We start from the raw sequence: 12,224 nt of genomic DNA, 5'->3' as shown, positions 1-12,224 counted from the left end.
TGCTCTTTGCTCTGGGAGACTAAACTACCTAGGATCCCTTGACCTGTGTTTTCCAACTGGGCTGAGCCTGTGGAAGTCAGATCAAAGGGTAGGAGGAAAGAGAAGTCAATTTATGTATTTCCACACATCCCTCCTTCCTAAACAGTCTCAGCTTCTAACCAGAAGCCTTCTTTCCAAAACTTAGCTTTAGTTCTCTCTGTCGCCCTTTCAGACCCAAGAGTAGGATGGTTTCCCACTGTTGCTGGTTCCTGGGTGGTGTATCATCTTGATGAGTTTCCTTAATTATGGCTGCACATCTGTAAACAGTGTGTTCCATACTTCATTAACTCAAGTGTATCCTTTATTTCCTAGTGGGAATGGATTCCTACTAATTTAATATGGATGCATTTGCTAGCACATCTGCTAATACAAATAAAATGATTAACTATGAGAGATGATGTCTTCAGATCTATCATTGAGATGATGACTTTGGAGTAAAGACCTAAAAGAAGTGATAATTTCATAAGAAAAGTAAAAAATTATAAAATTCAAAAAGCAATAAAATGAAGTCCTCATAGTATGATATATCATGAAGTGAATTAAGCTTCTCTTAAAAAAGTTCATGTCTTATCATCATTTTGTTGCTTACTACTGCTGCTGCTGCTGCTAAGTCGCTTCAGTCGTGTCCAACTCTGTGTGACCCCATAGGCGGCAGCCCACCAGGCTCCTCCGTCCCTGGGATTCTCCAGGCAAGAACACTGGAGTGGGTTGCCATTTCCTCCTCCAATGCATGAAAGTGAAAAGTGAAAGTGAAGTCGCTCAGTCGTGTCTGACTCTTAGCGACCCCATGGACTGCAGCCCACCAGGCTCCTTTGTCCATGGGATTTTCCAGGCAAAAGTACTGGAGTGGGGTGCCATTGCCTTCTCCGTGCTTACTACTAGAGTCATTCAAATCTGTAAACCTCAGTTTCTTCATAAACAAAATGGGAATATTGACTAAAAAAATTTAGTCATTAGGTCATTAGGTCAAAAGGTCATTAGGTCACTACAATAGGTCATTGTAGATCCAAGGAGAAAAGTTAATTATGCTGAAGTTATTTAAAAATTGCCTTGTGCAACTGTAAGTTGTCATCACTGATTTCATGTCTTTATTATAACTTATACATCATATTTGATTTTAATTAAGAAAGCAAAAGGAAGGGTAAAATTGACCACTTAAATATCTGCTTTACAGAGTTTAATATTTGCTGTTTTCAAGGCTGTCATATTGATTGAAACTAGTTGTGGGGAAAGACACTCAGATGGCACTGGTTGGCATGGAGCCAGGAGAACTTGTATCATTATTTTAGGTTCCTCTCATTTTTATTCTCTTTATTACTGCTTGTTCTAGGATATCTTATGCATGTTACTCCTCTCCCATCATCCCCAGTATTAATGTAAAATTATCAGCAGAATAATTAGAAAATTAACACCAGCATATTTTTTGGCTATACCCTTAATAAAATTTATTTTCACTCATTCAGGAATAAAATTTCTTTCAAGATATTTTTGAGAATCATTGAAGTATAATTCAAAAAAGCAAAACTACTGTAAAAAGAAATATCACAAACAGATATGCATTTACATTTTTATATAAAAACACATACAAGCACACAGAGAAATGTCTGTTAAATGCATATACTATACTATGCACTCCTGGAGGTGTTTGTACAAAGTATTTCCTGTCAATAATAAAATGGAATTGAAGTGTTCTTTCCTAAATATTAAGTGATCTGATTGTACTACTTCAATTGTTTTTTTTTCTCCACACCTGCAGAGAAACAGACACAATGATCTAATTGATTTTTTTTTTATTTCTATTGCCAAATATCACAGAGTATTAATATAAGGTTTCAGTGAACTCAGCTCCCTACTCTCCCTATCTCTCTGTGCTATGCTTAGTCGCTCAGTTGTTTCTGACTCTTTGCATGTAGCCCACCAGGTACCTTGGTCCATGGGGATTCTCCAAGCAAGAATACGGAGTGGGTTGCCATGCCCTCCTCCAGGGGATCTTCCAAGCCAAGGGATTAAACCCAGTTCTCCCCCATTGCAGGTGGATTCTCTACCATCTGAGCCACCAAGGAAGCCCAAGAATACTGCAGGGTAGCCTATCCCTTCTCCAGCGTATCTTCCCAACCCAGGAATCGAACTGGGGTCTCCTGCATTGCAGGCGAATTCTTGACCAGCTAAGCTGCCAGGGAAGGACCCTCTATCTCCCTATACCCACTCTATTCCAAATGCTTACATACTGTTTATAACAGAACAGTAAACTTCATATAAAAATAAACAGATGAGGGCCAGAATATGTGACAACAGTTGATTTAAGTCCCTCTGATCCATAAGAACCTGTAAATTTTCCTCTTGATTTTTATTTTTATTTAAATGTGCAGGCTCTTAAGGGTTATAGAAAAAAAAACTTCATATAAAAACTATGCAGACATGAAATGTAATTGTAACTAACTATCTACTTCATAGGTTAATGATTTCTGGTTTTCAGGTGCAAACAAAGTAGATGGAGAAAATATTAAAGATGCAGTTCTGATCCAAAGACGAATACATCTAATTTGGTGGCGGTGCTGATAAACCCCTCTTATTTCTCTGCTGGTTGGTGTCAGAAGCAGAATTAGAAGTCAAATCTGACTCCCTGTCTCCTGTGCTACAATGTCCCCATTCAGTTCAGTTCAGTCACTTAGTCGTGTCTGACTGACTGCAACCCCATGAACCGCAGCATGCCAGGCCTCCCTGTCTATCGCCAACTCCCAGAGTTTACTCAAACTCATGTCCATTGAGTCAGTGATGCCATCCAACCATTTCATCCTCTGTTGTCCCCTTCTTATCCTGCCTTCAATCTTTCCCAGCATCAGGGTCTTTTCAAATGAGTCAGTTCTTCTCATCAGGTGGCCAAAATACTGGAGTTTCAGCTTTAACATCAGTCCTTCCAAAGAACACCCAGGATCAATTTCCCTTAGGATGGACTGGTTGGATTGCCTTGCAGTCCAAGACTCTCAAGAGTCTTCTCCAACATCACAGTTCAAAATCATCAATTCTTCAGCCCTCAGCCCTGTTTATAGCCCAACTCTCACATCCATACATGACCCCTGGTAAAACCATAGCCTTGACTAGACGGAACTTTGTTGACAAAGTAATGTCTCCACTTTTTAATATGCTTTCAAGGTTGGTAATAACTTTTCTTACAAGGAGTAAGCATCTTAATTTCATGGCTGCAATCACCATCTGCAGGGATTTTGGAGTCCAAAAAATAAAGTCAGCCACTGTTTCCACTGTTTCCCCATCTATTTCCCATGAAGTGATGGGACCGGATGCCATGATCTTGGTTTTCTGAATGTTGAGTTTTAAGCCAACTTTTTCACTCTCTTCTTTCACTTTCAACAAGAGGCTCTTTAGTTTTTCTTCACTTTCTGCCATAAGAGTGTTTTCATCTGCATATCTGAGGTTATTGACATTTCTCTCAGCAATCTTGATTCCAGCTTGTGCTTCATCCCAGTCCAGCATTTCTCATGATGTACTCTGCATATAGGTTAAATAAGCAGGATGACAACATACAGCCTTGACGTACTACTTCCCCTATTTGGAACCAGTCTGTTGTTCCATGTCCAGTTCTAACTGTTGCTTCCTGACCTGCATACAGGTTTCTCAAGAGGCAGGTTCAGGTGGTCTGTATTCCCGTCTCTTTTCTTTTAATGTCCCCATTAAATCTGTGCAATTTAAACAGCAAAATTTCATTTACTTAATATTTGATTCATTTTTATGATGACTTGTGGTTTTCTCAGTTGAAAAATGCATATTCTGCAGCCAAGGCTGGACTTAGGCAAGGTCTATTTTGGCATCTAAAGAGTGAATCATTGTCTAGAGATGTGCTTTCCAAAATAGTAAATACACATGGTGTTTCAGTACTTGAAATACAGCTAATGTGACTAAAAAAAAACAAAATTTTAATTATTTTAAAATTGACAAGTATCCACACATGACACTGGCTACAGAATTGTTCTGTTCAGATATAGAACTCTGCCATCATTGCGGAAAGTCCTACCAGGCAGTGCTGACTATACTGCATCTCTCGGTCTTACTGTATGTACATCTTCAACAGTTGGGAGCAACTGCTGTTCTTAACTAAAAGGCAGCTGCTAAGATCAATGGCAGAAGCCACTTGGGTTATACTTAAAGTGACCTGGTGCTGGGATACCTTTGTTCTCAGGGGCATTCTAGTTAAAACTACCATAGGCTTCACCTGGATTCAAATTCCTTCACTGCCAGTCATTAGCAGAATGTCTGTAGACAAATTTTCCTTGAATGTTTGACTCAATTTCTCCAGTTATAAATAGAATATTCACATATCACATAATAAATGTTCTCAAAGTAGCAAAAGCCTCAGATCACTGCCCTGTTTATTTTACCTGAATAAGATATATTGTAATATTAGCTTCACTTAGCCAATTACCCCCCGGACATTTATCTCCCTTGTGAAGAAAGTCCTGAATATTCACATTCAACCACCTTGAGAAAAACTAAGAAAAGGAGTTCAGCTTAATTCTCCTTTAGCAGATCATCAATTGCCCACTCACAGCATGCTTTTCTTTAGCTAATAATTCCAAGTAAACAAGGAGGGGTTTTCTAGTTTTAATTGAACCAACGGGTCACTGTCTTGAGATCCTTGTTCAAACCCCACAGCCAGAAGAGTCAGAGACCTGTGTAGCAGGAAAAGCTACTTATCATGCCTTTTGGTTCTTATAGTGGCAACAGCAATATCAATGAGAAGCACATGTGTTGTTGTTCTGACTAACTTGCCCACTTCCTCCTTCCTCTTTCCCTCCCTCTGTCCCTTTCCTCCGTCCTTCTCATTACTCCATGTCAGTACAGAAATTAAAGCTCAGGGATACAGAACTCTGGTGAGAACTGACTTGCTAAACCCAACGCTTCTCAACCTCAGCTGTATTTTATAATCATTTGAGACACAATTAAAACTCTGTGATACTGCATATGCCTGAAAGACTGTTTGGAAAGCTCCTGAGAACAACTGGCAAAAAAATATGAGACAGAAATAAGAACAGAACTATGGATAAAGCCATTAACAGTGGCAGCCACCTGTAGAAGCTGGTGCAATCAGTGACACAGACGCTTTCATTTTCTCTATTGTTCACTTGCACAAGACATATGGGTTACTCTAGTCACGCTAACCAATGTACATTCTACACTTAGACTGGCAAAATTTAGCACATTTGTCTGCAGACAAAAAGACAGTATGTGGAAATTGTGATATGAAATCTTCAAAAAACACTTTTATTTTCAAACCCTTCACTTGCACAAGACATATGGGTTACTCTAGTCACGCTAACCAATGTACATTCTACACTTAGACTGGCAAAATTTAGCACATTTGTCTGCAGACAAAAGACAGTATGTGGAAATTGTGATACGAAATCTTCAAAAAACACTTTTATTTTCAAACCCTTGCACTTGAGGGACATCACCATCAAGAATCCCTTCCACTACAATATTACAAGGAACCGAATCAAGGACTTGTGAAGGAACAGGCATGTTAGTTTGTCATTCATGAAAGGTTGCTTTATTCAATACTTTCTGCTATTCTGTTGCAACTGATGGTAAACCCACAACAGAAATAGAAAAAGCCTAACAACATAAATAGAAACCTATTATACTACACACATATACACACACAAATGCACACACAGAGGCTTTTTTCAGCATAAATCTAATTTGTTAAGCAAATATAAAAGAAAAATAAGAATGCTTCAACAATTCATATGATCAGGTGTATTTTGTAGCAGTGTAAAGATATAGGAATATTGCTAAATATCCCAGATATACCATGATGGGTTTTTATCACCAGGACTGTCCTTCAGAAAAAAAGGAGCTTCCTGGAAACAAAGTCTTTGCAAATCTGTATTACAAGTTGCTATTTTCCACAGCAAAGTTGCATTAACTTGAAATACTCTGAATCAATGCTTATTTTAGCCAATCTGTAGAGAATATTTTATAGAATCACTAAAAGAGGAGGCAATGACATTTCATATAGATTTTGGTTTTGCGCCTGAGGATTTGACCTCACAATTGTAGATGTCACTGTACACATGATTCTCAAAGATCTTAAAAAGCAGTACAATAAGTTGTTACATAGTGGAAATCATTATTATAATCCTGCAGGATGAATGCACAGCAAAAAAACTGTCCTAGTGTTAAAAAAAATACAGTTGATTGAAACTTATTTCTCATTGACAGTATCTTATACTTTTTCAAAAGTACTGCTAAACAAGATTATTTCATTAAATGCAGGGGTGTAAAAAAGCAATATTGCTAAATTAATATATTTTTATACTAGTTTAAATATGTTATTGTTGCTATTTAGTCATTAAGTTGTGTCTGATTCTTTTGTGACCCCATGGACTATAATCCACTAGGCCCTTCTGTCCATGAGATTTCCCAGGCAAGAATACTGGGGTGGGTTGCCATTTCCTTCTCCAGAAAATTTTTCTGAAACAGGCACCAACCTATATCTTCTGCACTGGCAGGTGGATTCTTTACCATTGAGCCACCAGGAAAATCCAGTTAAAATATGTACATATAATCAAGTTGATAATTAAATAGTGTACTATATGTTTAATTGTTCCATGAGCATCCCTAACAGTCTCTTGTCTCCCAAAACATTTTCTTTTGTGTTACATCATTGGGCGAATGAGAGGTTTTATTAAAACTGGAGTCTTTTTATATTTGGGCACATATGTCTGAAATATTTATTTACAAATACTTGTAATCAATTACTGCCATGAGCACAAAGAAGCTGTTAAATGTTTGTGTATGGTGGTGACTTATGTATTTGAATTTTTAACTAATAGAACTTCATTCTGGAAAGCAACATAGATCACTTGATTTAAAACAACAAAAAATTCCTTTAAACACCACCATAAAGAACTGAAATAAACACTAGAACTTTCTTTTCATGTATATATAGATGTGCCTTTCCCATCCACAAAGCACTAGGAATTTATGATCAAACCATAAAGCTTATATAATATTAGTATGATAAAACTTAAATATATTTTTGCTAGAAAAAATGAAATCAAAAGAAACCTTTAAGTTTTATTTTCTATTTATACAGCTTTTATTTCCATTGAATATAGCTGAAGTATAAACTAAATTATGTGGATTATACATGTGACTTTTGGAAACAGTTAATTAATCCATAAAATTAACTGTTAATTCTTGAATGACATATTTTTTAAAAGGCTTAAAAATATCAAATTAGATATCCCTTAGCTATTTCTCAAGTTGTGAAAAAGAGTCACTTTACAGTCTCATAAAGCAGGATTAAAATTTTTCACAATGGAATAAAAACATCTTAATCAGAATAATTAAGTAATCAATAATAGTAATAAGGATTCAATTTATATTATTATTGCTATATTAACTGTTTAGCAAATAGATGTTTAAAAATCCATTTCCAGACATTTAAAGATATCCCTAAATACTAAAAAAAAAAAAAAAAAAAAGAACAAACTCTATGACTGGAAGTCTCTGTTAAACATGAATGATTACACATGAAACACTCAAAACAAAACATAAAGATGGCATCACATTATTGGCTTTAAGTCTAGTCAATATTTAAGTCACAATATTTGTCATGATACTGTCTTTAAATCTCACATCGCTGTGAGAACTTTAACCCCTCCCTTCTACATGTCTCTGTGAAAATGGCCCTTAGTGATAACTGCTCTGTCTTTCAGACAGCAAAATAGAAACCCTTTATAAATATTAAAGTTCTACAGAAATGCTAGCATTCCTAACCCTTTCTCATAGTTAAGTTTATGTGTCAACTCATTAGGCCACAATATCCAGATGTTTGGTCAAATACCAGTCCGGTTATTGTTGTGAAGGTATTTTTAGATGAGATTACATTGCAATCAGTAGACTTTGAGTAAAGCACATCACTCTGCAAAATGCAGGTGGGCCTCATTCAATCAGTATAAGGCCTTCAGAGTAAAATAAAAACAAACAAAAAATAACTGAGGTTCCCTGAATAAGAGATTTTCCTCCAGACTGCCTTCAGAATTGAGCTGCAATGTAACTCTTCCCTGAGTCTCCAGTCTCCTGTCCTACCATGCAGAGTTCAGACTTGCCAGCTTCAACAATCACTTGTGCCAATTTCTAAATATTAATTTAATTCTCTCCCTCTCCCTCTGTAGATGTATGTATTATCTATTTTAGCTAACCAGCTATCTAGAGAGAGAGAGAAAGAGAACAATTGTCTCCTGTCAATGTACTCTAAAATATATTTTGTTCATGTGCTTGTTTAATTGTCTGGCTTCCACACTGGACTGTATATCCTCTATGGGCAGGGATTTTATGTCTGTTCTCTAATTCTCATGCCTTGTACAAAGAAACTCTCAAAATATATTTGTTGAATTAATTAGATTTTTAACCAATCCTTCATATACTAAAGGTTAAAATAGAGTATTTGATTTTAAATTTAAAGTACATCAAAGAGGGAAAGTATAGAAATGCACAAAATATAGTGAATTTATATTTTAGGTGAAATGGACACATTTACTGAACTAATTTGACTACACTTCAATTATTGGATCCTATTTCAAATTATTTCACTATTATCTACATACATACATAAGGAATAAAGATATTAAGGCGATGTTGAATATTTGGATATAAATATTTATATTTATCTAAAGCAATAGATCCATATTTTCATTACAGTTCCTGAACTAATTTTCTCCCAGTGCTTATAACAGTGGACAACTGCTTAAACATTAAGTATATGCTTTTAGTTGTTTGCTAGAATTATAAAATGTAATGTGATTTATTTCTCTAAGAACACTTAATCAAAATCTATCACCCAATTAGAAAGCCCAGTTAAGTCCAACTCAGTGTGTAAATACAGCTTCTTAATTTGAGTTTATTTTAGAAAAATGGAGTGACTTAACCTTATTATTGAATAATACCATTTTTACAATTCTTAGTTTTAAACTCAATTCATGAGAATAAAATCAAAAAACTTTCCAAAGTTACATAGTATTTTCTAAATATTTTAATTAAAGTAAATAAAAAGAACACATCCTATTGCCAGGAGTGAGGAAAAAAATATTCAATCTATACAAAAAACATCTAAAAGAGAACAAAAGCATGTGGTATCTGGAGAGAAAATAATTGTTAGGAGAAGATATAAAACTATTTTTGAAACAGAATTATAACTGTTTATTTTATTAAAAAGTTGACATAGGTTATCTTTAGTGTTTATGACTTGCAAACTAAAGTATTTAATATTTAACATGTTTAAATACAAGCATCAGCAGTTTGGTAATCAAAAGGAATAATTTGAATCATCTCAGAAAAATAAATTCATTATAATTAGGATATTTTAGAATATGATTAAAACATTTAAAAGAAAATGTATTCACCTTTCTTGTCATCAAAGTACAGAGTCTGTTGAGCTGGATTTGACCACTGGAGGGAGGTGTTATCATTTTGATCAACCCTGCAGGTCAAAATTGCAGTTCCGCCTTCAACAACCGTTACATTCTGTGTGAGTGGAAACTGCCCTTGGCTGCCTAAAAAAGGATTAAAGAAAAGGTTGATTAAATGAAACTTATAAAATGATTAACTTTCCAAGAGTTACATGAACTTAACTTCTCACTCCAAGTAAAATCTAAACCAACCAAACAACAACAGCAAAACTATACATAAGAAAAAAGGCAAGATAATTGAAAACCTTTAAATAGAGGACAACAGTGTGATATACTATTAGGACTTCTTTACATTCCTTCACATGCTCCAGAAAACCTTCTTCTCCTCCTAGGCACACATAAAGATGTATATTTAAACAGTAACATGATTATCATTAATTTCCCTTGGCCTTGCATTAATTATATGGTGCTGCTGCTGCTGCTGCTGCTAAGTCGCTTCAGTTGTGTCCGATTCTGTGCGACCCCATAGACAGCAGCCCACCAGGCTCTTCCATCCCTGGGATTCTCCAGGCAAGAACACTGGAGTGGGTTACCATTTCCTTTCTCCAATGCATGAAAGTGAAAAGTGAAAGTGAAGTCGCTCAGTCGTGTCCGACTCCTAGCGACCCCTTGGACTGCAGCCTACCAGGCTCCTCCTTCCATGGGATTTTCCAGGCAAAAGTACTGGAGTGGGGTGCCATTGCTAGACCTGGCTATTTTTGAAGATAATAATTCTGGATGAATATAACTCTTTAAAGTAGCAGAAGAAATACATTAAATACTTCCCTTGTAGCTTTTATAATTTTGAATAAAGTGTATAAAATATGGATATTAGAATGTTAGATTCAACTTCTGATAGAAAAAGTTAAAAAAAGAAGAATCCTCTTACACCAGGGTTTCTTGCAGACTTAACTGTTTTTAGAAATACAAAATGTGTTGGAGAAAACAAGTGTTCATCTTATAAAATATCCATCAAAATCTTAAAGTGATTACTCTAGCCCAGGACATAGAGATAATATTCTTTTTTGTTTCTTTCTGTAGTTTTCTGATTTTTTTTTTCCAATGAATATATATCCCTTTTGCAATCAAGGAAAAAATATCTATAAATGATCATTGGCAATTTGGATATTATTAGAATGTATTCAAGTTTTCTATCTTCTTAAGTGTTATACTAATTTATTATTTATTATTAATTCATGTAATAACATTTCTTAGTAAAAGCACTTCTAATAGTTAAAATTCATGCACATAGAAACATAATATATAAATTTCACTTCAGCAAGATGATCTGGAGATGAACTCTGCCAAGTCTGGAAACAATTAACAACATGGGTAAAAAACGACTGTCTAAAGCCAGGTTAAAATACTATTATGTGAGCAGGGTAGTTCATTAAGTCAAGGATAATTTACATATGCAAGAATATTATGATAACTTAATAGCACCCAGGAAATATATTTTCCTTTTCTTCTTTAGTTTTGTAATGATTCTGTCATTACTACACGCACCCTTTGAGGTTATACTGGAGCTACTGGCATAAGGATTCTTATTACCAAGAAGCCTGTTGATTGGCACTGTAAGAGAGAGAAGAGCCTGAAGGGGAAAATTTCTTTCCAGACCTAAATGACACAAGCACAGAAGTTCGTGACCACATTATATAATTAAGCCTATCAAGTATAAAAATCTGCTATCAGTAGCTTTGTCTCCTCAATGCCAACCTCTTTGAGTCACTAAGGCAACTCCCCAGGATATCTCCCTGTAATCTTTAGGGTGGAGCTTTTAAATTGAGGTTAGGCAATGTCTGGAATAAATTCTTTGATAGTTGACTTGAAAGTCAACAGGAGCCAGAATGGGATGTGTTTTGCCTTCAGCTCAGAGGTGACCTCTAGCAGGGAAACATGAAGAACTATCAATCTTGTGAAGTGAGGTGAGGTGAAAAACTGCATCAGAGAAAACATGAGCTAAAACAGAAGGAAGGAGTAATTACCAAAGATATCATACTAGCAGCTCATAAATATGACGTTCAAATTGTTTTTAAGATACTTTGCTCAGGTGCCCAGCTATTGACATAATGCATAAACTGAGCAGTCTAAGGGAGGAGATCCTTTAAGAAATAAAAAGCACACAACTGTTAATAAATATACATAGTTCATCCCAGATGACAATTTGACTATCAACTGGTACATAAATAATACTGTCTGCTTCTTCAAAGACGTGGAAAAAGAGCAGTGATGCTTGCAACAATTTCATCCACTACATTTGCAAAATAATTTTCAAAACATCCCCATAAGAAAATATTATCCTTCTCATTTCACAGATGGGTAAACTGACACTGGGAGGTTAAGTGATTTTTTTCCATGGTGAAATGGAGTCAATGAACCATTTGGGGTTTGTTCTGAAAGTTCAACGTTTTATTCTTATTTTTCCACAAAGGCTGCTGGGTCATATCACTATTTGTTTAAATGTGAGTTAGATAACAATGAAAAAAAAAAAGAAAAGAATATTCTTTTAGCAAAAAACGTTGAATTCATACCTAGCTGAACTACATCTTCAGATCAAATAAGGGAGGATGCCATTGTTAATTTCCTTTCAATATCCTATCTTATTTAGAAATTATTATTTGATAAGTATTTCAGTCTTTCCTTATATACCCACAGAAGAAAGAAACTAATATTTTTCAGGGTGTTCTACATTACAGGGACTATACAGACTCTAGC

At 35.4% G+C, this 12,224-nt stretch overlaps 1 protein-coding gene across 1 annotated transcript in view; it reads right to left on the bottom strand.

Moving 5' to 3' along the window:
• The window catches only part of CADM2 (cell adhesion molecule 2), a 285,958-nt gene extending 274,452 nt beyond the window's left edge, over positions 1-11,506 (bottom strand). The window contains exons 1-2 of the mRNA XM_055570073.1: positions 11,495-11,506; positions 9,465-9,651 (exon numbers count right to left, since the gene is read on the bottom strand). Of these exons, the coding sequence (XP_055426048.1) occupies positions 9,465-9,651; positions 11,495-11,506 (199 nt within the window). The remainder of the gene's footprint in view (positions 1-9,464; positions 9,652-11,494) is intronic.
• Positions 11,507-12,224: the final 718 nt, after the last annotated feature.

Source organism: Bubalus kerabau, chromosome 2 (assembly GCF_029407905.1).
Source record: "Bubalus kerabau isolate K-KA32 ecotype Philippines breed swamp buffalo chromosome 2, PCC_UOA_SB_1v2, whole genome shotgun sequence".
NCBI lineage: Eukaryota > Metazoa > Chordata > Mammalia > Artiodactyla > Bovidae > Bubalus > Bubalus kerabau.
This window is presented reverse-complemented; position numbering and strand designations above follow the sequence as displayed.